The 26,118-nt window shown below is 38.4% G+C and overlaps 1 protein-coding gene across 3 annotated transcripts in view; it reads right to left on the bottom strand.

Moving 5' to 3' along the window:
* LOC309398973 (protein SSUH2 homolog) overlaps positions 1–25,866 on the bottom strand; it is a 37,210-nt gene extending 11,344 nt beyond the window's left edge. Inside the window, exons 1-10 of one of the 3 annotated variants that reach the window (XM_081966341.1) lie at positions 25,580–25,866; positions 22,398–22,456; positions 17,937–18,071; positions 17,252–17,353; positions 15,649–15,709; positions 12,912–13,041; positions 10,880–10,940; positions 4,612–4,736; positions 3,023–3,085; positions 934–1,019 (exon numbers count right to left, since the gene is read on the bottom strand). In XM_081966341.1, the coding sequence (XP_081822467.1) occupies positions 934–1,019; positions 3,023–3,085; positions 4,612–4,736; positions 10,880–10,940; positions 12,912–13,041; positions 15,649–15,709; positions 17,252–17,353; positions 17,937–17,997 (689 nt within the window). In that variant the 5' untranslated portion in view covers positions 17,998–18,071; positions 22,398–22,456; positions 25,580–25,866. Of the gene's footprint in view, positions 1–933; positions 1,020–3,022; positions 3,086–4,611; positions 4,737–10,879; positions 10,941–12,911; positions 13,042–15,648; positions 15,710–17,251; positions 17,354–17,936; positions 18,072–18,197; positions 18,405–22,397; positions 22,457–25,579 lie in introns of those variants that run through there. The other 2 variants (XM_081966340.1, XM_081966342.1) reach the window with 2 other exon arrangements.
* Between the last annotated feature and the right edge of the window lie 252 nt (positions 25,867–26,118).

Here is a 26,118-nt window from a genome sequence, read left to right as displayed (position 1 = left end):
TACGACCTGGGCCGAATCGAACTTGCTGGGGCTTCACTGATTGGTTCCAGCACGCCAGGAGACAGGTGCGTTGAGTGTAGCCCTCGGATTGGCCGACCGCCTTGCAGCAGTTCTACAAATGGCTGTCAGACAGCCCTTGTTGCTTGTTTGTAGTTCTACGTTATTTTTTTAATAAAGAGTTTGACTGCAACTTGGCGTCTGGCGTTACCTTGGCTTGCGGACCAAGCAAACATTATACCTTTTTGTTGTCAATGCAAAGACTCACCTTATTTTCTATTAGAAATAAAATCAAAATCTCTAATCAGGACTTATGGGTTGTAAATGAGATTTAATTCAGTTATTTAAATTCTGCAACCCTATCACTTTCTTTTCAATCATCTTATCAAAAAGAATTCTTTAATAATTATGCTAAAAAAAGGACCACTTTCCATTTTAGATAGCTGCCAAAGAACTTGATCTATATGGCCACATGCTGGGTTCATACAATGGCCAATCCTGCTTGTAAAATTCTGTGTTATCTATACTTCTGGACCAGAAAAAAATATTTTCTGCTAAATTTAAGGCTTTTTTCAGCGAAACCGGTAGTGGTATGGTGGCCTGTGTCACTGGAACCGGCAGCGACCCAGACTTGCCATGTCCCCGAACTGGTTCTCTGGTAGCCGCTGGTGCCATCTTGGTTTTTTTGTTCTGCGCATGTGAAGAATTTTAATTGAATTGTGCATGCACGTGCAATGCACATCCAGTGCATGCATGTACGCACGTGTGTAAAGCATGCCCACGAGCGAACTGGCAGTAGTGCTGGCCAGAATTCCACCCCTGACCTATACCTATAACTATCTATATCTATACACCCACATATTTATCTTTTCTGAAAGACCTAGATAAAAACTACCATAAGAATAGAAATGAAGTTTGGATTGAAGCAAAGCTTACCGCTTGTTTCCTGAGCCCGAACACCACGAGCAGGAATTGTAGTCAGAGGAATTGAACCCAGTCCCATTACAAGCCGAGCACTTTTTCTATATTTGAGGAAATACAGTATAACTTAAATTTATTTATTTAAGAACAGTAATGTCATCATCAACAAGTGGCTGAAGTTCCATATTATTTTTGGTGGTCTGCAATAAAAGCCATCAAACCCGAGATAAGACCAGTGACATTCAAATCAGCGTCAAAGATACTAAAAAGAAAACCTGTTTTAAATGAGTATTTGGGGGCTTCTCAGAACGGTAGCCAAGAAGCCAACCCTTCAGTTCAACAGGGAACAAGGCTCTGCTTTGAGAGAGAAGCTTCTTTTCAGATGGCTTACGATTCAGTGCAGGGGTGGGTTGCTGTCAGCATTACTGCCAGTTCAGTGCGCACGCTTGTGCAGTTGCCTGTAAATAGGTCAGTTCATGCGCAGAATATTTAAAAAATGCCGAAACAACATGCCGCGGCAACTGGGGAACCGCTTCGGAGGCATAGCTAGCCTGGGTCACTGCCGGTTCTGCGACCCAGGCCAAAATTCCGCTACGGGTTTGCCCGAACAGATGCAAACCGGTAGCAACCCACCTCTGATTCAGTGAACATACATCCTTTTTTTTATTTTTATAAAGGGCAGTCTTTAAATCAGAAAGCTGTCCCTTAAATTTATTTTTCAGAAACTCTCTTTAGTCCTTTATTTAACTTTTACCATATAAATAGTGCCATTAGGACTGCCTTTCAAATATATATGAAAAATATAAAAATTGCAATGTCTTTTTACAATAAATTTACACATTTTAGATATTTTTATTAGAATATGCGTTTTCCTAAATTTTCTTCACTTTGCTCTTAAATTTTCCTTTGTACACCAATATTATAGCTACAAACAATTAAGTTTTTTAATCTTTATCTACCTCTTTCAGATAATCCTCTATTTTTTCAAGAACATACTGTATGATGACGGTAGCTCTGGTTTCTTTATAAGGTGCTGGCCATCACCTTTAAAATCCTTCATAATTTGCATTTGGTCTAAAGTTAACAGTCAAATTTGATTGATAGATAGATGATTGATAGATAGATAGATGATAGATAGATAGATAGATAGATAGATAGATAGATAGATAGATAGATAGATAGATAGATCCTATAGATACAAAACACATACTGTAGTTTGCCCCTTCCCTTTATGAATGAAAGACCAGGGCTCTTAACTGCATTTTGAAGCTTAAATATAACCATCCAAACTGAGTCAAATTGCCTAGTTACACGTATTGACTTACAAACCATGTGTTGAGTGACCATTTAAAGCTACAATGGCACTGAAAAAAGTAACACAACTATTTTTCACATTTACGACCATTGCAGCATACCCATGAACAAAATTCAGATGCTTGGTAACTGGTCAGTGGTGGGTTACGACTGGTACGCCCCGGTACGGGCATACCGGTGCCTGCCGGGAGCACCGGGTACCGTTCCGGTACAGTGCTCTGGAAGGCCCACCCGCCCGCACTCCTTACCGGTATTTGAGCTCTTTGGGGCTTCCACGCATGTACATGGAGCGTACAGCTCCTGCGCGACGCTCTGCCAAGAAGCTGGAGCATCGCAGGCAGTAAGTACGCAAGTGTGTTCATGTAGTGGATGCCGGGTCCCATTGCACTGTATCATTTTCAATGGGATCAGGAACCCACCACTGCAACTGGCATATATTTTTGATGGTTGCAGTGTCCCCCGGGTGTGTTTGTGTATGTGATCACATTTGACAAGCAAAGTCAAGAGGGAAGCCAGATTCACTCAACAACCCTCTTGCTAGCTTAACAACTGCAGTGCTTCACTTAAAAACTGTGGCAAGAAAGGTCGTAAAATGGGGCAAACTTACTTAAAAACTTAGCAATGGAAATTTGAGGCACAATTATGGCCATAAGTCGAGGACCACCTGTATTTGTATCACCTATTTTTCTGGATTTGGGATGGTCATATATTCCTTCTACTCACAATTTCTGCACAAAAGGAAACACTGATAGCTGACAGGAATATTGTAATGTTCCTTGTGCTGACTTACTGTGCCTTTTCCTTTACATGATTGGCACGTAATTGCACCACGCCCTTTGCAGTTCTGACAATTCTGAAAGTAAAGGAAAAGACACGTAAGCAAATCATTCCAAAGACTTGTTGACAGGATAATCCTACTTCACTTGAGAATTAGTGTGCCTAAGAATCAATTTTATTATTTTTTTTCTTAAAATAACAATAGACCTCAACAAGAAGACAACAGATTCCTTCCCATATTTTTTTCTTTGACATCCATATGGTTAATCCATTTTATCATGCCCTAAGCTTCCTCCAAACTATACACAATTCTAACTATGAATACACAAATATCAAATGTTCTATGGGAGTTTTGTGGATATCTCTACCGATGTAATAAAAAGAAAGAGAAATTCCAAAATGATTTCAGAAAGCAATTGTCCCTTGAACTATTAATTTTCCTACAGAAAAACCATAATTTCTATTTAAAATCCCACACATTACATACTAATTGAATCCCTCAAGGCTAATAATAGCAATGAAATGTTATATGGTTCATATGTTTACTTTTTTTCTAATTGTACTATTTGTGCAAGAGTTCAAAAGGCAGCATTTTGAACCCTGTAGCTTCTTACTTTACTCAGAATTTACTTGGATTTACTATTAGTTAGATTTAAGAATATTTAACAACTTATCTTTAAAAGGTGGCATTTTATTGTGATTTATTTTTTATTCTATATCTGTTTCCCAATGATCTCATGAGCTTTAACATTCTTATGCTTACCTACTTTCTTTAACAAACTGCCAACAAAACCATTTCAATAATAATTTTATATTCTAGGAGTAACTTCTTATTTAGAAGATTGCAACAGTATTCAAAATATTGAACATTTCTAAGAATACTTTAAAAGTGGGAGTAACCAGTTAAACAATAACTTGAACAGATAGCCCAAGAAATATGTTGTGTTTTCTAGAGCTGTTGTTAGGACTCCTTTAGAAGTGGTTCATTTAGTGCAGGAGTGTCAAATTCAAGGCCGGCGGGCCAGATCCAGCCCATGGGGGTGCTTAAATCTGGCTTGTGGGGACGCCTGGAAATATCAAAAACTGGCCCACATGGCCTCTGCGCAGCCCATTTTTTGTGGCAGAGTGCTTGTGAAGGCCAGGAAGGCTGAAAACGGGCCATGGGGGACTTACTGATGCCTCCACACGACCCATGTTTAGCTGGCAGAGTGCTTCTGGAAGCCCAGGACTACCGTGGAAAGAAAGAAGGGGAAAAGCGCATCTTGAGCCTGTGTAAAACACCCATCATGACCACACCCACCCTGGCCACGCCCAGCCCCAGCCAGGCCTCCCCGTCCTCCAAGGTCAAACATAACCCTGATGTGGCCCTAAATGAAATCGAGTTTTACACCCTTGGTTTAGTTCAATGTTTTTCAAACTTGGCTGGGGAATGCTGGGAGTTGAAGTCCACACATCTTTAAGTTGCCATGTTTGAAAAAACCATTGTTTCTGGTGGACCATGTATTCATAAAACTGACTTGGTTGCCCTATTGAACACACTTTAGAAAAGCAGCATAAACTGTAACTCTAAGAAGAGTAAAGAGTAAGAAATATTTGCTTTACCCCCAGGGAATATGAGTGGGGCACTGGGATATGCATTTCACAGTCTGTAAACAAGGGAGGTGGATCCACAGAGATTTCCCAGGGGGTGGGCGCGGGTGCAACCTCAGCTGAGTCCACAAATCCACCTGAAAGACAAACACACAACCCTCCTCAGTCAATCAGTAACTAAATGACAAAACAGCATTATTGTGAATTGCATTCCTTTATGTATTTTGGCCTCGAAAGTAGACAACCACATAGCTACAATTAATGATGTATACTGCTTTAATAAACTTCCATTAAGCAGTACATATTTTTTTTAAAAAAGTTGAATAATATACCATGTATGAATACTGTAGCAATTTTTTAAAACACATTTAAAAATACACTGCCCAGGGTCACTCTATGAGGGAGATGAGCAGTCTCTAAATAGGATGTATAAACATAAATATTTTTTCTCAAGATCCCGTCAACAACCTCAGGATATTTGGGGATATGATGTCTTTCCAATTTTCTCTACCCACCCCATTAAATCCAACAGCAAGGACATGTTCCAGATCCTGTTAATTAAGGAAAGCTATCTAATGGGATCCAGGAAGCACAGTTTTTCTGTCTTGGTAGTTGTCCTATGGAACACCCAACCACCTGAAACCAGATTAGCCCTGTCCCTAACCCAGGCATGGGAGTCAGGAAGTTAATGGAGCCCATTCAGTATATCATTATTTTGAAGGTATTACCACTGGTGGCCTTTATTATTTTCTTTTTCCCTCTTTTATTATGTTCATTTGTTATTTTAATTTTAACAAATTTATTTAAAATGATCTCTGGAGAGACAAGGATAGGGGCTGTTCCTCTATCCTGGTTCTGTTAGACCTCTCAGCGGCTTTCGATACCATCGACCATGGTATCCTATTGCACCGGCTGGAGGGGTTGGGGGTAAGGGGCACCGTTTTACGGTGGTTCTGCTCCTACCTCTCCGACCGGACGCAATGTGTGTTGACGGGAGAGCAGAGGTCGACCCTGAGGCCACTCACTTGTGGGGTGCCACAGGGGTCGGTCCTCTCGCCTCTCCTGTTCAACACATATATGAAACCGCTGGGTGAGATCATCCATGGCTTTGGGGTGGGATACCACCTGTATGCTGATGATACTCAGCTGTACATTTCCACCCCGAACCACCCCAACGAGGCCATTGACGTGATGTCCCGGTGTTTGGAAGCCGTATGGGTCTGGATGGGAGACAACAGACTTAAACTCAACCCCTCCAAGACGGAGTGGCTGTGGCTACCGGCCTCTCGGTTCAACCAGCTGACTCCATCGCTGGCCATTGGGGGCGAGCAACTGGCCCCCGTGGAGTGGGTGCGCAATTTGGGCATCCTCCTAGATGCCAGGCTGTCTATGGATGACCATGTGGCAGCCGTGGCAAGGGGGGCGTTCCACCAGGTTCGCCTGGTGCGCCAATTGCGCCCCCCAATTGGACCGGGATGCCCTTCGCACAGTCACTCATGCGCTGGTGACGTCTCGTCTGGATTACTGTAATGCTCTTTACATGGGGCTTCCCTTGAGATGCACCCGAGGACTGCAGTTGGTCCAGAACGCGGCCGCACGGGCAGTGATGGGGAGTACGAGGTACTCCCACGTGAGACCTCTCCTGCGCGAGCTGCACTGGCTTCCTGTAGTCTTTCGGGTGCGTTTCAAGGTGTTGATCACTATCTTTAAAGCGCTCCATGGCACAGGACCTAGTTACTTGCGGGATCGTATCCTGCCCCATACATCCCTGCCACCAATTCGCTCTCACAGAGAGGGACTTCTCCGGGTGCCGTCCACTAAGCAATGCCAGAGGGCGCCGCCGAGGGTAGGGCCTTCTCTGTGATGGGCCCAGGCCTCTGGAATGACCTCCCCCCCGACATTAGGACAGCTACCGATCTCCGCTCCTTCCGCACGAAGCTCAAGATCTGCCTGTTCCAACTAGCCAGCCTGGCCTGAATTGTAACTATATTTGCTAATCCCCCCTGGATAATTTTTTAATTTAAATTAAGTTTGATTTGGGTATTTTAATTGTTTTAATTGCATTATGTTGTTTTTAACTAATGATTATTTATTTATTTATGTATTGTACAATGTTTTTGTATATCTCCTCCTTGTCATTTGTTGTGTAATGAATTGTACGCTGCCCCGAGTCCCTTGGTGGAGAGGGAGCGGCCTATAAATCGGATTAATAATAAATAAATAAATAAATAAATTCTTATTTTTAAACTTATTTGCCACCCAGAGTCACCAATAAAGAATATTTGTAGTTCAGGATTGAAATGAGAGTTCTTGGTGCTCTCTGAGCCTAGTTGTTTTCTTGAAAACAACCAATTTGGGTGATGAAACATCTGCAAGAAAGCAATCAAGTTCAGAGAGCACCAAGAACCCTCACCCAAGGTTATCTTGGCAAGATGGGCAGCAAGAAAGAAGAAAGAAAAAAAAAGAGAGAGAGAGAAGGGAGTGGAAGGGAGAGAGGAAGGGAAGGAAGGAGGAAGGAAGGAAGGAAATAAAGAAAAAGAGAGGGAAGGCATAAAAAGAAAGAGAGAGAGAGAAGGGAGTGGAAGGGAGGGAGGGAGTGAAGGAGGAAGGAAGGAATGAAAGAAAGAAAAAGAGAGGGAAGGCAGAAAAAGAAAAAAGACAGAGAGAGGAGGGAGTGGAAGGGAGGGAGGAAAGGCAGGAGGAAGGAATGAAAGAAAGAAAAAAGGGAAGGCAGAAAAAGAAAGAAAGAGAGAGAGAGAAAGAAAGAGAGAAAGAAAGAGGTAGAAAGAAAGAAAGAAAGAAAGAAAGAAAGAAAGGAAGGAAGGAAGGAAGGAAGGAAGGAAGGAAGGAAGGAAGGAAGGAAGGAAGGAAGGAAGAAAAAGAAAGGATGAATTATTTAGGTGCTTAAAGTGTAATCCTAAAAATGTTTACTGAGAAGCTCTAAAGCAGGATTGTCAAACTCATGTCATCATGGCAGCATCATGTGATGTATCAGGACTCCCCCCCCCCTTTGCTCAACCAGGTGTGGGCATGGCCAGCGCATGATGCATCCGGTCCATGGACCGGGAGTTTGACAGCCCTGCTCTAAAGGATTTCCTCACCAATGACAAGGAATGGAAATGAGGCCTGAGAGCTTCACAGGTTTTGATGACTTTCATCTTATTTGGAGCTCCAATGAGGACATCCTATGATGGAGACGGTAGGAGACTAGGAAGAAGATCCTATTTCAACCCTGCTGTATTCTGGTTCCCGATTTATCTAATTTCTGCTAATATTTAATGTTTAAATGTTTTGTGTTTTTGCTTTTAGGATGTGATAAACTGCCCAGAGGCACTGGCAGTGAGATGGCTGGCGTGTAACTTTTACAAATAAATAAATAAAATTTGTAAGAAACTGATAATATAAAGTCTTGAATTCCTGTTGTGTTTTTTTTTCCTAGGCCTTCTTCCCCAAACTGGAATTAAGAGATAGACAACAGATGAGGAAAGTAAGGGATCGTGTAAGGCAAGTAAATCTGCTTGCACGACCTGCCCTCAACCTCCTTGCACAAACTGCCCATCACAAGAGTTTAGTAACAGATGATGTACTTCATTCTCCACCTCCCAGTTCAAATTGCTCTGACTGTCTTTTAAAAATAATGTTGTGGTTTGACAAAAGTATTCTTAGTGATATCCTCTAAATAAATATGTTAATCGAAATGATGAACAAATAATCTGCCAAATAATCTGCCAAAAAAGCCAACGCAGTCCTACGCTGCATCAACAGAGGGATAGAATCAAGTTCATGTGAAGTATTGATGCCGCTTTATAATGCCTTGGTGAGGCCACACTTGGAATACTGCATTCAGTTCTGGTCGCCACGATGTAAAAAAGATGTAGAGACTCTAGAAAGAGTGCAGAGAAGAGCAACAAAGATGATTAGGGGACTGGAGACTAAAACATATGAAGAACGGTTGCAGGAATTAGGTATGTCTAGCTTAAGAGAAAGAAGGACTAGGGGAGACATGATAGCAGTGTTCCAATATCTCAGGGGTTGCCACAAAGAAGAGGGAGTCAAGCTATTCTCCAAGGCACCCGAGGACAGAACAAGAAGCAATGGGTGGAAACTAATCAAGGAGAGAAGCAACTTAGAACTGAGGAGAAATTTCCTGACAGTGAGGGCAATTAATCAGTGGAACAGCTTGCCTCCAGAAGTTGTGAATGCCCCAACACTGGAAGTCTTTAAGAAGATGTTGGATAGCCATTTGCCTGAAATGGTATAGGGTTTCCTGCCTAGGCAGGGGGTTGGACTAGAAGACCTCCAAGGTCCCTTCCAACTCTACTATTGTATTGTATTGTAATCCATAGAGGCTGTTAGATTGGGTAATGGATAGGCACACACAGGCTTAACGGTAACAACAGCTCTTTATTAAGTACAACAAGTGAGAACAATCCAGCGAAGGTTGAGTCTGACAGCAGCCCTTTTATAGGGAGCTGTCAGACCCTTCGACCAATAGGATTAAACCTCTGTTCCCGCCGGAACAGAGGACCTTGGTGGAAACCACTGCAGTTAGAACAAGTATCTAACAAAGTCATCAGTTCAGAGAAGAGAATCTTCACATTGTTTTCATTCAAGTGGAAATGTTACAATAAGGAGGGAGCCAACTAGGCAATCGGATTTTTACATTTTTGTTCTTTTTAAAATTTTCTATCCGCAGTTTAAAAGGCTGCCTTCTTGAAAGGACTACAGACAATCCATAGAAGGGCTGTCAAACTCCCGGCTGGTGGGCCAGATGTGTCATGCACTGGCTATGCCCACACACCTGGTTTAGCAAAGGGGGGGGGGAGTTCCGATATGATAGGGTGGGTTGTTCAGTCTGATCTAAGCGTAGCATAAATGAATGCAGTTCACAGGTGCATTCAGCCAATTCTGACAGGTTCTGGAGAGCCGGTAGCGGAAATTTTCAGTAGTTCAGAGAACCGGCAAATAGGCTGCCCCTGCCCCCGCTGCCTCCCAGCTGTTCTTCTTTCGTTCCCCTGAACAGGAGAATGGAGCTGGAAAGCAGGTTAGTGGGGTGGGGAGGTAATGGGGTTTTTGTAGTAACCTTCCCCCAGGAATGGGGAGGGAGCTGTTGGATTTAATGATTTTGCAGCATCCTTCCCATGCCATGCCAAGAAAGCCATGCCCACAAAGCCATGCCCACAAAGCCACACCCAGAGTACTTGCAGTTAAAAAAAAATGAATCCCACCACTGATCCAGTTCTATATAAGGATTTACATTATAAGGACTAACACTGATTATATTGCCTAATTTGGGTAATGAAATGTTTGTAGGAAAATAACCAAGCTCAGAGGTCACTAAGGACTCTTCATTTTAACCCTGTGCTGCAAATATTCTCCTTTAAAGAATGTACATGTTTGTCGATATCTCTGCTGATAGAAATGAAAGTAAAATCGTCTATTGCTTCCTCAATTGGAAAATGCCTAAAAATTGTGGCAGTTTTCCTAAACTGCATTTTTGTTTTTTTTCTATTTTTCACCTTCAAGGCCTTTTCAGGATAAATAAGTCCATTCATTCAATTAAGTTGGGTATGAAAAGGAACAGCCAGAGTGACCTTGATAGCTGAAACAAGCTTGCTTGGTATGATGGGAGAAAATATTAATGTGCAATGAATAATTCTACTAACTTTTTACATGAAGAGAGACAGAGAGAAGGGGGAAGGGAGAGGGAGGGAGGGAGGGAGGGAGAGAGAGAGAGAGAGAGAGAGAGAGAGAGAGAGGGAGAGAGGGAGAGAGAGAATGTTTTGGTCCCATCCAGTACATGCAGTCCTTGACTTATAACCACAACTGAGCTAAGCAAGACAATTGTTAAGTGAATTTTTCCCCATTTTACAACCTTTCTTGCCACAGTTGTTAAATGAATCTTTGCTGTTGTTAAGTTAGTAATACAGTTGTTAAGCGAATCTGGCTTCCGCGTTGAGTTTCCTTGTTGGAAGATGGCAAAAGTTTATCACATGACCTCATGATACTGCAACCGTCATAAATACGTGCCAGTTGGCAAGCACCCAAAATTTGATCATGTGACCACAGAGATGCCGTAACAGTCATGTGAAAAACGATCATTTTTTTCAACTTTGAATGGTCACTAAATAAATGGTTGTAAGTTGAGGACAACCTGCGCTTGGCCCTCATTCCATTAAATGTTAATGTTAGAATGTAACCAATATATGACTATTTGGATTAGTATCATTAAAAGTTCAAAGGGATTCTGGAAATTTTCCCTGATTCCCCAGTTACTCACCATAATAGCATTCACTAGCCAAATGTGTATCTCTACTTTCTGTGAAAGTCTCCAACCGATACTGAGAACAGAAAACAGCAAATAATCCATTAACTTGAAACTAAAGTCTTAATTCTTTGAAGATAAATGACCATCCTTGGAAAGCAAACTGGCTTCTAATGTGGAAATCTCAGCCAACAATTAGGAGAATCTGGCTCTGGACGTTTTGAGAAATTCTAAAACCCACCCCTAATGGTTTGAAACAAAGCAATTACTGCTTTGTTTTTAATTATTCAAGAGAGTGTAAACTGCTTTCATTCACCATGAAATAACTGCTCCCGTACAATTAAGTTGTTAGAAGTTTGAGGTCAAACTTGTTTACAGATATTGATTTTGGATTCTTAAACCACCATCTACACATACCAATAGATGCCCTTGGAACCTTTCAATAAATACATAATATAAAGCAGGGATGTTCAACCTTGGCAACTTTAAAATTGTGGACTACAACTCACAGAATTCAATGGCTGTCTGGGGAATTCTGGGAGTTGAACTCCACAAGTCTTAAAGTTGTCAAAATGGGACACTCCTAATCTAGAGAATAGCAAGGAAGTTCATTGACTTGATTATAGGAATGCGTACATATTGAATCCAAAGCCCAATGGTACCATACTTCTTAGAGCCATCTTAAAGGAGCTTCATCATTCTCTGGGATTGCACTATAGTCAAACAAATTCATGAAAATGTGCATTTGAATTCAGGTGGTCCTGCCAGGATGTGAGCAGATGCTTCCAAGTAGATGAGGACATATAATTTGGATCTGTTCTACAGTTGCCTCAAAATGTTGTCAGTATGATTTGGGAAAGAGGCATTATATAGCATTTAAAGATGTTCATACAATTTCAAAAAGTTATTGTTTTTTGAAAATCTTGAAATTTATTTACCATGGGCATGGAATACAACAAAACTGATGATGTATCTTTATCCATTCTCTGCCTGTTAATTGATTCTATATATTTTCATTATGGACAAATGAGTTGCTATTAAATATCAATTTCAAATCATATTTTATTTTTATCATTATGTCTCTTCCTTTTTATTTGTATATATTGTTTTGTATTTGAACATGTCTCTCATTTTCTCTCTTTGCTATATCATCTATATTTACACCTATATTATCATACACTGGTGGCATTCAGCCAGTTAGGACTGGTTCAGGTGAACCGGTTGTTAAATTGCTGGCTGCTCCTGCCCTTCCAGGAGTCCCCACACACCCCCTTTGACTCTCAGGTAAGTGTAGGGATGCCTATTAGGCCCAAAACGGAGTGCGAGGGGTGCAGCGTATCCCCCATGTGGCCCGTTTTTGCTCCCAGGAGTCTGCAAGGAGGCCTACTAGGCCCAAAATGGGGCACTGGGGAAGCTCCTCCCCCTGCGACCCATTTTTGCTCCCAGGGTGTTGCAGGAGACCTAGTGCTGCCTGTCACACCCCCTGGCCACACCCACCATGGCCACACCCACCCATCCGCTCATTAATTTTAAATTATTTGAATCCCACCACTGATTATCTATATCATCTATATCCACACGTGTTTAATATTAAGAATGGGAAAATTTAGACATTTAGATGTTTGGGCTTCCCAGTCCCAGTGAAACTAATTTGATAAACCTTCTTAAAACATTTTCTTAATTGGAAATTAATAACACTGGCAAACATATATACACATGTGTGGTAAAATCTTACACACAGTTACCCCAAATGTTCATCGCTAAGATGAAAACATTTTAAAGGAAACATAGATTTTTTCATGCTGAACTTTCTCTCTAAAGTTCAGTGTTGGTTTTCAACTGAAGGTGTACTTATATTTTTGAGTAACATTTCATAAGTGCTAAATGGCAAACTTGAAAGTATAACAAGGACCAATGTTAGAAATATAGACATTTAGCAACTTGACTGGGGCAGCCTAAGAGCCGCTTTGCTGAAGTTCAGGCCAGACTTCCCACAGTTCAGTTCCCAAGAAATGTCCAGTTCCCTAGATACAACTGTGGTACGTACTCTGTATGTGTTGAGAGGAGTTAGTTTCTGGACTTTTAAATGCTTTGCGGGGGCAGTCCTATAGCAACATTTTGTTGCTGTGTACTGGAGAAATGCATCTTTAATCTCTTGTTCAGAAGTGAGGAGGGTGCTGAGGAAACAAAAATAGACAATACAGTACTTCATTTGGGTTTGAAATAATTATTAGAAAGTTTTATATCCTGATGTTCTGCCCCCTGAAAATTATTGCATATAATGAAGCCATAACTACTATTCTAAAAAAAATAATCCTATTTTCCCCAAATTATTTCCTTCACCTAGAGAATCATAGGTTAATCTGTGAACTGGATAAAATTGTTTTGAAAGAACAATTGGATTTACTCTGTTTGCTGGTATGCTGTGTCAGCAGCCAGGATCATAGTATCTGAAAAAGTAATTCCTATAATCCACACTAATCTACTGTTCACCAAAATAATTTTAGGATGCCTGCTTAGAGTGCTTCCATCTTCTAAACTAAGGAGAATAGACTAGAGCAGGGCTGTAAAACTCCTGACCCGTGGGCTGGATGCGTCACATGTTTTTCATGCCTACACCCAGTTTAGTGAAGGGGGGAAAAGTCCCGATACATCATGTGATGCCGCCATGACAATGTGAGTTTGACACCCCAGGATTAGATTGTGAGGGGTCTTTGGTGCTCTCTGAACTTGGTTGCTTTCTTGCAGATGTTTTTATTACCGAAACTAGGTAACATTATCAGCCTAGCACTGATTTTGTTACCTAGTTAGGGTAATGAAATGTCTGCAAGAGAACAGCCAAGCTCAGAGAGCATCAAGGACTTTTTATTTCAACCTGAGCTACAAATATTCTCCTTTATTGGGATTAGAATCTTTTCAACTCTGTTTTGAAAACTAAGAGTTCAGGCATCTTTGTTTCCGAAACAAGACGCTTGCCCTCTTATTCAGGAAAGAATACCATTGCTTCTTCAGAATAATAAAGGGAATAATATTTCTCTTAACAAATCCTCTTCATGCAGTCTAGGTGCCCCAGTAATGGCGGCTCCTGAATTCTCCTTATAGTACTTACTTTTCTTTCAAAGCAACAAAAGTACAGGTGCTTTGTAAACATAATTTAAAGGGATGCAATATAAACATTTATTCTCTCTGCATCCTGCATTCTGTAAATTCCTAGGATATCAGGCATACTTAGGTAAATGAATCAATTTTATTTTATTTTATAATATTTTATTATATGCCATCCAGCATTGATCCCACCAAACACAATGCTGACATAAGTATACATACATACATACATACATACATACATACATACATACATACATACATATATATTCATGTCTCTGAAGTGCCCATCTCCTTCAAAGAGGGACTCTTAGATGGTGTATAATAAAATAGTGTTGAAAGTGGTTTTTATTTTTTAAGTCTCACCATATATGTCACCATTGTGTTTGGTGGGATCAATCTTAAGATGTTTCTGAATTGCATAGAATTGGGACCACATTTGTCCAATAGATTTCATGTATTCTATTAGTCAAAGAATAATTAGTTATATGTAAGCTTTGCTTATATAAAAGTATCCTCATTTGTAGGGGACTTACAAAAAAGGATTGTAAGAGTTAATAATATTAACTTCAGTTAATTTTTAGTTAATTAATAATTAACTAGCTAGTTAATAATATTAATAATATTAAAATCAAGTCCTGAAGGTTTTTTTTAAATAAAATTAAAAGGAGCACTGGAATTAACTACAGGGGTTTAAGATTAAGATTCTGTTAGCTAAGGAAAACCAAATATAAATGTTTTTTTTTAAAGCAGCTTAATTAGTATCAAAACTAGACATAGCAATTAGGTAGCAAATAAAGAGAAGGAATCAATGTAAAACATCTATAGCTGTTACCATTTTCTCAGCACTTATTTGTTTTGACATATAATGAGAGAACCTTTGATGTTGTGAGCAGAATGACACATACCCAAGACTTTCTAGAGGGGGAGATGAGTGGGGGTTGATATGTATGTTATATTCAGTGCAGAAAACATATCCCCAGTTGGATAACCTACACTGGCCTCCAAATGGAAAGAGGAATTTTCCAGCCATATTGAAAATGATTAAATGGATTATTATTTTTCTTTCAAGGCAATTCAGGTGATTCTGTCACTTATTCATTTCATCATGAAAGAATCAGTGCATAGTCTTGGTAGCATGGATAAAGAGATTGTCTCCATGCTGATGGCATAAAAGCATGGGGTGGAAAATCAAGCTGTACAGACTAATTGTAGACCGAGGTGTGGGTTGAAGTGGTTGGGTGCAATGTATGAAGTGTCTCCTCCAGCACTACTAGGAGAAATGAAGGAAATGTGGTTATAATTGATTTGATTAATTTAGGCCTTGAAAGAAAAGAATGTAATCACTGAACAAGGGTAGATAACAGCTAAACAAGGCTGAAGAGTCATTGAACATATATACCCAAATAAACCCACAAATTTACTGCAGGTAAACAATGAACAAAAAAAAAACAATGAAGGAAAAAAGTGTGTTGGCATATAATGCATTTAGAAATGATGAGTTCAGAGGGATTGGAATAACATAGTATCTCGTTTCTTGGGCCTGTGCATGTGAAGAGGAGACATGTGTAGGAATAAGTTGAAGATTTTATCCAGTGTTTTTATCAATACTATTAAGGTTAGTCATCCTTTCTATTTGAGTAAAACAGCAGAACAAAGTTAGTAAAATGATATCATACTTTGAATCGTTTAGATGTCGAGCTGGCTGTTGATCAAATACGTCAGACACAAAATTGTTTCCTGCAATGCAAGAAGAGGTAAAATAATAATAAATAACATAGGAAATCTTCTTTTCTTTTTCATCCATTCCAAGATAATATAAGCAATTTAAGGCACTACATAACGTTCAGGAATTGAATCTTGCAAATATAGCTCATGTGTAATGTCCTCTAGATATACTGGAGCAGTTGTAGCTAGTAGCAATGATATGATGACTGACAATTCTAGAATTGTAGGCAGCCAGGAAGCTAACCATGACAGAGATATGCAAGAATCATTATCCAGGCAAAATAGGGCTGAAACATATTTTAAGTCCAGATGATACTTGTTGACCAGGCAGTATCAAGCCTCCCTAATTCACAGTTATGAGTAGGGGAAGGTACAAGTACAATTGGATTTGCAAGATTCTTTTGTTATAGAGAATTTCAATATTAGTCATATTAGTCTTTTAGGAGTTGATTTCCTGGTCTGGTTTGTCTAGTGAGGATGACAGAAAGTCACAAATCCATTTATCTATTGATTTATCTACTGTATTGAAAACCATAGTTGGGTGTTTTTCTGATTGCAGTTATCTGTTTGGAAAGCTGGCAAATGGGCCAACAAAAGTATGTCAACAAAAAACGTATATATGTGAGCTACAAACAGGTATGATTATGGAATTAGGAGAAGCATACTAGGAGAAATATGGTAGGAATTAGTGATTCTTCTAGTAAGATATGCCCAGTCTTGTTATTTTGTGGTAAAATGCCTGGCTGATCAATGAAAAGGCAATGGCTGAAGGAAATCTTGACATGTAGGACGCACAAAAATCTAATTAGTATAGAATTTTCAAATATAAAAACAATTTCTACAGTCAAACTGTTTTTTGTTAAATAAGAACATTTTCATACTCCTAAAACTAAAAAAAACCTTTTCCATTGAAAAAAAAGAAAGTTACAAAGTATCCTGAAAATTACATGTTGATTGTCAATACTGTTTAAGAATTGCAAAGGAAAATATCTAAAAATGCAACTCTTTTATATACCGTGTTTCCCCAAAAATAAGATAGAGTCTTATTTTCTTTTGACCCCCAAAATAAGCTCTTGGCCTTATTTTCGGGGAGGTCTTATTATTTTTGAGGTGCAGGAGGTGGCAAGCGTTGTCACCTCATAGATATTGCTATATTTTCAGGGAGGGCTTATTTTCGAGGGAGGGCTTATTTTAGTGCATATGCTCAAAAGTCCGATTGGGCTTATTATTTGGGGAAGTCTTATTTTTGGCAAAACAGGGTTTTTCAGGTTTTGATTTAAATCAAAGTCCTAGAAATGTTCCTCAAATGTTTGAACATAAAAGAGGAAAAGAAAGCCATCTTCCCATACTAGATATTGTTGTTATTATTTATTCACAACTACGTGAAATCATAACTGCTAAATCTTTAGCTGATGTTGGTCTTCATATGATCAAATTGTTGTTATTGTTGTTAGTGTTGTTATTGAAAAATGATGAATAAAAGAATAAAAAGAAAGGATAATAGTAGAGTTAATTTAAGGGGTCAGTCAAGTGTGTGTAAAAAAATGTATTTACCATTCTTTCCTGAACCTCTTTTTTTAGCTATAGATCCATTGTTTATCAGTTCATAAGGAGGTGCAGAAGCTCCTTCAAAAAGAGATGAATGACTAGATGTATCTACAACAGAGAAAGATGTTATAGAAAGAAACAAATTAACAGAGTTGGAAGGGAACTTGCAGGTCATCTAGTCCAACCCCCTGCCCAAGCAGGAGACTCTACATCTGCCTCTACCTAGGATTGAACTCACAACCTCCTGCTTGTGAGGCAAGAGCTCCAGCTCTAGGCCACAATAAAAGCCTTTCCACTTGTTATTGACGAGCAAGCATGGAATGAGACAACTGGGAACATATACAATTTAGAGCTCTGAAAGTTATCACTAATACATGGAATATTCTAGGAAATAAACTGACAATCAGTGAAATATTTCACACAGATGTATCATCATCCCATAACCAAGCATATACTAAAATTCTGCTACAACATTCTGAACAGTTAAAATTTCCAAAAGTACCTTTAAGGTAGCCCCAAACAGAGAGTATTATGATTATTCAGCAGGTATATAACAGGTATTACCATAGTCGAGGCTATTTCTTTGGGTTGCCCATAGTCAAGGCTATTTCTTTCAAGAATGGACAAAGCAAATACACCAATATAACCTGGAGTTAGCTACACCTATGCAGGGCTCCATCCTGGTCCTTACCTAAAACATGTTCAGTCCCAAATTCAGAATCTTTTCTCTTTCCAACAGGAATCTCCTCCATCTTAACTGAATTAAAGCATAACCTAGTATTCCGAGTTTTACCAGTTCCAGCACCAATTCAAGACATCAAAATTTCTGAATAACAGATGAAAAGAATAAGTCGATATATACCATCTATGTCTTATTTCATACAAATCTTTCCAAGCTTCCAGAAGTGCAAAAGAAAAACAACCATACCATCCTCCAAACTATGATACTCACGTAACTAATCTTCCAATTCAGCTATGGAAAACAAACTCATTTCATTTCACCTCATTTTAAGCCATCTCATGAACGAGATATCCCATCACATCAAGTACGTGACACCCTGTTTTGGATTTTATGGTGGTCATTGATATAAAGAGAATCACGACATAGATAATAGTAGTAGTTCTTCTATTTTCTTAGTTTTAATTCCCAGAGGAGCTTTCAATCTTTATCTGCTGTCTGACTTTCCTTTTCATATGACCAACCTAGCAGCATTCTGAACACTAAAAGCCACTCCTGAATTTAGCTCTAAGCAATTCATATGCAAGAGAAGTTTGATTTGAAGCTCTCTTCTCACATACCTGGCATGTCTGCTGTATTCTAAGCATTCTAAGTACCCTCTATGGTGTATGGAATATTCCACGCAACCTCTGCATGTAAAGGAGTCTGAAGCTCAAATAACATGAGTACATTTGCTGTTGCTACAATCAAAGTGTTTCGAAAGGCCAAGGGAAGAGCAAATATGTAAACCTAATGCCACTAGCTTTTTCTCAACAATGAAAGTTGCAGCATTTGCAGAAGAGGACTGTATTAGAGAAACTTTCTGAAGGACAATTAATTATATATGTGAAGTTGACCATTGTAGTTGTAGTAGAGGGTAAGTCTGAGCAAGAGGAACAAACCTGCAACTGTTTGTAGTGTATTGTGCAACCAAATAAGAATGTTGTTCTGTGAGACTTGACATAATACTGAGGCTCTTGTACAGAGATATCTTTCAAAGATTTCATCTCATATTTGATGCTTGTCATAAGGATCAAAACTTTCTTTTTTCTCTATTCATTTCCAAGCCGAGAATTTAATAAAAAACACCATGTGATCAGTGGAGAGTCAAAAGAAATATGTCTATTCAATCAAAAGTTGCAACTGCTCTACCATCATAAATTATTCCTCCTGTGCAATCCTTCCTTCTTTTCATAGTCTGCTAAAATAGAAGTTTCCTTATCTTAGAGTTACAGGAAACTTCCTTATTTATACTGAAACAGATGTCTCTTCATATAGTGCTAAAACAATGGACATGTTGTCCTTCCTATACACATGTTTTTCCATACATAAGATATAAGTCTTCCTTTATATCCGTTTTGCTATGTGGTATATTCATTTGTTTATATTGTTAGGAACCAGCATTACTGTCTTCTCTTTATAATCTTTTCTTATTATAAAAATATAAGAAAAATATTCCAGTTTACCCATAGACCGTATTCAAATTTGTGCGAGTGTCACACATTCAATTTAATCTAGTTCAGTTGAAGCAGACAACAGATATCACAAGATTTTTCTGTTATAAGAATATACTATACTCAATTTACAACAGGAGAGATGTTTGAAATCTCACTTTTGGTGAGCTGTGCATCAATACTTCAGGAAATTGGAGTCTTTTTCTCTTCTTATAGTTATATAAAGATAAAGATGCCTAGCAATTAAATTAGTTTGATCATCCATGTTGGAGAAAAATGAAGGAATTTTCTAAATTGCTACACAAGTTTAAGCAACTTCAAACAAGCCAAATAAAAAAGTAAGATTATCTCTTGGTTGAAAAGAAGATAAATCTGACTTCTGGAGCCTGCTATATTAGGATAATAACAGCAGGACCCTATTTCAAGCACTCACAATTGTGGATGGAAAATTATCTCCCCAAATAGCATCTTTGGAGACAAATCAAAGACACAGAGGGACATAAAATATCTCTCTTCATTGATCTCCAAGAATAAAATTAATGTCATGATATTATTCTTAGGGTTAGAGCAGACAGTTAGGAATAAATTATTACTATGGTGACTTATCAATTAGGACTAGATGAGTAGCAAAATTATTTACACACTTTAGTTCCATTGATACTTTTCCTTTAGCAATTAAGGAAGGATCAATTAAGTATTAATCTTCTCAAAATGCAATTCCTGTGATTTAGGACTACTTAACTAATCAGTTGCCAGAATATACCGGCTGATGTAAGTATCTTCTTCAGGTGGTATGGTTCAGGGATTATTTATTTATGATAAAAAAGACCCAAATACCTAACTAAAAATTATAACCTAAAATTTGGCATTAAATAAAACAGTTTAGAAATAACATAGTTGACAAATGTTACATAAAACACTCAAAATATCAAGGTATTGATGTGCTACAAAAGACCTTGCTTTTCTAGCCATTATTAAAGAAATGCCTGTTGTTACTCGTAACCCCTCTCCTCCCAATAGTTAACAAAAAAAGAAAAGAAATATCAAATATATATATATATATATATATATATATATATATATATATATATATATATATATATATATATATATATATATATATATATATATATATATATATATATATATATATATATAAAGAAATGCCTGTTGCATCGGAAATTTCAAGATTACCATCTGTAAATTAAATCTGAATGTATTTTGAAGTATCTCTTTGAGATTTAATTTTAAAATACTGTAGGCCCAATAACATCCTGCCAACGATTTATACAATTTGCAATACAATATAATATGACCCATTGTTTCTAGATCAATATCATTACAGGGACAAAATCTTTCAGAAATTGGATTTTTTTAAAAAAAATCTACCACAGAGCATATTTGATAGCAATATATTTATCTGACTTTCAAATCTGCACCTCTATAACCGTCTGGTTTGGTTCTGCAACCCAACAAGACAGACACAGACTTCAGAGGATAAAGAGAACTGCAGAAAAAACAGTTACTGCCAACCTGCCTTCCATTGAGGATCTGTATGCTGCACAAGTCAAAAAGTGAAAATATTTACAGACCCCTTGCATTCTGGATATAAATTATTTCAACTCCTACCCTAAAAACAACGCTATAGAGCACTGTACACCAAAACAACTAGACACAAGAACAGTTTATTCCTGAACACCATCACTCTGCTAAACAAATAATTCCCTCACCACTGTCAAACCATTCACTAAGGCTGCATTGCTGTTACTTTAGTAATAGTAAATTTAGTAATAGTAAATTACTAAATCTAGTCTTCTCATCATTCCTATCACCCATCTCCTCCCACTTATGACTGCAGGACTGTAACTTTGCTGCTTGTATCCTTACGATTTATATTGATATTGATTGTTTCCTGATTGCTTATTTGTACCCCATCACTATCATTAAGGGTTGTACCTTATGATTCTTGATGAATGTATCTTTTATGTACCCTGAGAGCATATGCACCTAAGACAAATTCCTAGTGTGTCCAATCACATTTGGCCAATAAAGAATTCTATTCTATTCTATTCTAAAAATGATACTATGTATTTAGTTAAATAAAAACTATTAAGATATTTAGAGAGCTGCTAAGACTATCTGTAATTAGTTCTAAAAGTTACAGGTGAACACGGAACTTTGCCATTAATTTCTGAACTGCATTATTCCATATTTGTTTAATACAATTTCAAGACCTCTATTTCCCACATTCATTAACTTTACCATAGCCTTCACTGTAGAGGATAGAGAACAATTATAAAATTAATGTAAGAGAAGCAGACTTTGTTATTACGTTGGCTGATAAATCTCACGATAAATCTGCCATGAAAGTATGTCATGGGTTAACATATGGCTCCTTGTTGTTGTTCTTTATGGTTGTTGATCTTAAAAAGAGCCTCACAGTTTTCCCTCTTTTATTTCTGTTTCTAAAGGGAATGGGGAAAACACTTCAATTTTTTTGGCCACCAACATTAAGTAGCATTATGTCCAGAGGCTCTGGAGACTAATTTTGCAGTTACATAGGGCCTATTGGATATTGGAATGGGCACAAAGATACCAAATATCACCATTGCTTATTACATCTAGCCAAAAAAGGGTGTTCGGTTGGATCCAGGAAACTATGCATTTGCCCCTACACTTAATAGTTCCACATTTATTAAAGGATGCTCTAAGCAGAGGTGTCAAACGGGTGGCGTCATGCCCAGGCCACACCCACCCCAGCTCCACAAAGGGGGAAAAATCACAAAACATCACGTGACACCGCGAGTTGTCGAAACTAGGTGCAAGCAAAACAACCAGTTTGTGATTCTTCTCACAGCTAGGTGGCAATCTTCAAAAAATGATGCTGGAATATTCTCACTTGCATGTTATTCTGTATGGATTTGTAGTTTCCTGGTTTGAAACCCCAGTTTGAAGCTAGCTGCTATTGTGTTGGCCATACCTTGTACAGTCTTTGGGGAGAGCAGATTATCACTTCCATAGCTCACACAGCTTTTGTCTCTGGAAGAAGAAAAAACAAGAATCCATTGGAATATTTTTCTTGAAAAACAAGAAATTAAAAAAACCATGATCACAAGTAGCAACTTGCTATTCACTAAAGCCAAGAGATGGCTAGACTGATTATACATTTGAGAGGTCCCTTTAAGTTGACAATGGTTTCCTCTGGTACACAAATAAGGAAACATGGGTTTTTCCATAGTAAAAGAAGCCAACAATTGTTCAATGTACAGTACTGCCTACTATTGCTTATTCAAATTATTGGAATTTCTTAAATAGTGTCAATTCATTCTTCATACACTGAAGGCAATATCTTTATAGCAACATGTACATCTACACTGCAAAAATATATGGTCCCTATCCTGCAAGTTATTGTATGCTTTTGGAGAAATGCACTCATAGTCTCTAGTGTAGAAGTTTTTTTTTAAGCAGTTGTTGAGGCTGTATTTAGGGTAATGATACATCACTCTGATTCTCTGCAATCTGATTATCTAAGATAAATTCCTGGCACACTAGTGGAAGAATAGATTTAAGGAATTACATTTGAGAGATGCATAATGGAATAGTGATTAGTGTGTTGAGATCACTTAGATCTGAAATCAAAATCCCCCAGCATAAAAATGGATCAGCTTCTCACTTTATTAGCTTATCCAGTATCACTGATTTATAGAAACATAAGATGAGGGTGTGAGAGAAATTAGATTCTTGATGCTTAAAGTTAATAAAAAGTACAATGATATACTTGTTATCCATCCATCCATCCATCCATCCATCCATCCATCAGTCTATATATCTGTTAAGGCAGCCCAAATCCAGAAAAACTTGTGGCTTTCAATAACCAATACATAAATTATATTATCACAGTTTATTAAAACAGCATGACTGCCTGGACCAAAACAAAATTCATAACATAAAAATAGAAGACTCATCGTTTATTTTGAAAACACCTTAACTCCAGGCCTAGGATCAGAGCCAGGTCTTAAGGATAATCTCCAGGAGACTGCTGTGGGACAGGGGCTGCCTCGCTCTCACAAGACAACAACATTTAACTAAGGAGGCATGGGGTGCACCCAGTCTACCTGAATATATCTGAAGGGCAGAAACAACTGGAGGCAGGCAGTCCCTCAAGCAAGCAGCCAGGCCTTGTGTGCTTAACTTTGGATGACATTGCTATTATCTCATCTGCAAGAGCTCTAAACCATCCAGAGACCAGTGACTTGTCGTCTCGTCACGAGAAGCAACTGTCTGAAGTATTTTTTTTACTTTTCTTTTTAAAGTTTGTATTAGTTTTTATTGTTGAAACTGAATTTTTTAATAAAGCTACATGCCTTGTTAGACAAGAGCTTAAAACTCCATTAATTTATTCTAAGTACTGCCATTGAAAGCAGTGGTGGGATTCCAAAATTTTTACTACCGGTTCTGTGGGCATGGCTTGGCTTGGTGGGCTTGTCTTGGTGGGTGTGGCAGGGGAAGGATACTGTAAAATCTCCATTCCCTCCCCACTCCAGGGGAAGGTTACTGCAAAATCCTCATTCCTTCCATCAGCTGGGACTCAAGAGGCAGAGACTAGATGGGGGCGGGGCCAGTCAGAGGTGGTATTTACTGCTTCTCCGAACTACTCAAAATTTCTGTTACCAGTTCTCCAGAACTGGTCAGAACCTGCTGAATACTGTTGAAAGAAATGTCCTTCTGGGTTCGGCTCCAAGTGGGGAAAAAGACACTGGAGACATGGAGGCTGCTTGGAAAGATGGTTTAATGGTGGACAGGACCACATGGCTTGAGCCCTGAACAGAAAAGGTGATCACATGCTTCAATGTTGATGGAGAAGAAGAGAAGGGAAGAGAAGGGAAGATGGAGGGGCTTGCTAGGCTTTTTATAATCTGTTCTGCCCCACCTTTCTGTTTCCTGTTCCTGTGTAAGAAATGTATTCTGATTGGCTGTCAGACTCACATGGGCCCATGCAAGGGCAATCCTCTAGGCTGCTGAGTTTTGAATCCAGGTTTGATTGAGTTCAGATGCCATGTGGTCAGTTGAGTAAAGGCTTATATTATCATGCCTTCATTGTCACTGCCAGAACTCTACACCCATCCCCCTGGAGCTGAACTCTTTATTATGTAAAGTGGACTAGCTTGGCCTTCTTAATGGCCCATTGACAAAGTGGGGATGGGCAGGAAGCTGCAGGAATTTACTCTGTGTTTAAAATGTGTTTCTCCCTTTTTCACATCCAGGAAAATATAATATTCTGCCTTATCAATATTTCCTAGGATATTTCATTTTTCTGGGAGAGGGCTAGGTGATAACTTCCTACAATACCATCTCTGATTGAAAGGGATAGTAGTTGTTGGCGATCCTGCAAAGAGCATTGAGGCTGAGAAAGGTGGGTGTACTTAATACTGGGTTCAGTCGCAACACTACTAACTTGGTACATCCTTAGGCACAATGAAAGAAATCAAAATGTACATTACTGTGCACAATCATTTCCTTTGTCAATAACATCACTGTCAGTTTGGGCAGTTCGGATCATCAGGCATAAAAAGCAATCACATTGCTGAGAACGGCAGCTACACATGAAAACAAAAATCTATCTTATTTTTCTGGGATATAACCCAGTCTCCTTTTCAAAGTTTGAATATAATTACAGACATGAAATTAAGTCTTAAAAATTAGATTAGCAAAATTATTTATTTTAAAGCTTAAAAATTAGATGTAGCAAAATTACCTGATTACCTGTAGGAATATGTTCTAAAGGAATTATTTTATGAAAATACTTTTGAGGTTCATATGATGAAAAATGACATTGGAACAGTAAACATAGCTGCATTGTTCTATTAAGAAGAAAAGCACACCCAGATGGTGAATGGCATTAATCCCTGACATCAGGAGAAAAATACATATAAAATTTTACTATGTAATTTCCACTTAAAACTTTCCAAATCTATTATTCCTGATCTATATTATTTCAAGTCTCTGTTGCATCTTATTCTATATCTAGTACTTACTACTTACTTATGCTACAACTTACTAAGAGACAAAGATAGAGACAGAGATAGAAACAGAGGTGGATAGAAATCATGCTGATATACCTCACCTAATCAATCAAACAAAACTACTTTAAAAACAACTTACCCGATAAGCAGGTCTTTCTCCATTGCTGTTTGCTAGGGGTGGGTTAGGTCAAAGGAGAGGAAAAAACATCCTTACTTTTAGAAAGCCTCCCTCCAAGACTAAGGAAGTATTCAAAGGAAACTGAGAAGGACTCAGATACAAAAGCTTTCTACTTTATTGCTACATACTGTTGAAAATGGTCTTCCCTCCTGTAGTTTTTCAACAGGATATTGTGATTGTGTAACAGTAATTCTGTATTGCACAAGTTGTTTCTTAAGCGATAGCAACTCTATACATTCTGGAGCAAAGTTCACCCGTCTCCATTTAATAATATGTTTTCTATTTGTAACTGGGAGGAAGGTTCTTTCTTTCTTTTTCTTACACAAAGAAGTTTGCATCACAAAACAGTTTGCATCACAAAAGACAGGAAGTAAAGAAGATAATGTCATTTCAAGAAATGTTGGTATGATTGTTGTATTGCTCACTCTTTTTTTATGAAAGAGATGCCAATATCCATTCCCCCCAACAATTTTGAAACATTGTGGTTTCACAAACATTTT

The sequence above is a fragment of the Natrix helvetica genome (genome assembly GCF_964273705.1).
Source record: "Natrix helvetica genome assembly, chromosome: 1".
NCBI lineage: Eukaryota > Metazoa > Chordata > Lepidosauria > Squamata > Natricidae > Natrix > Natrix helvetica.
The sequence above is the reverse complement of the archived record's forward strand: the minus strand, read 5'-3'. Positions and strand labels throughout refer to the sequence as shown.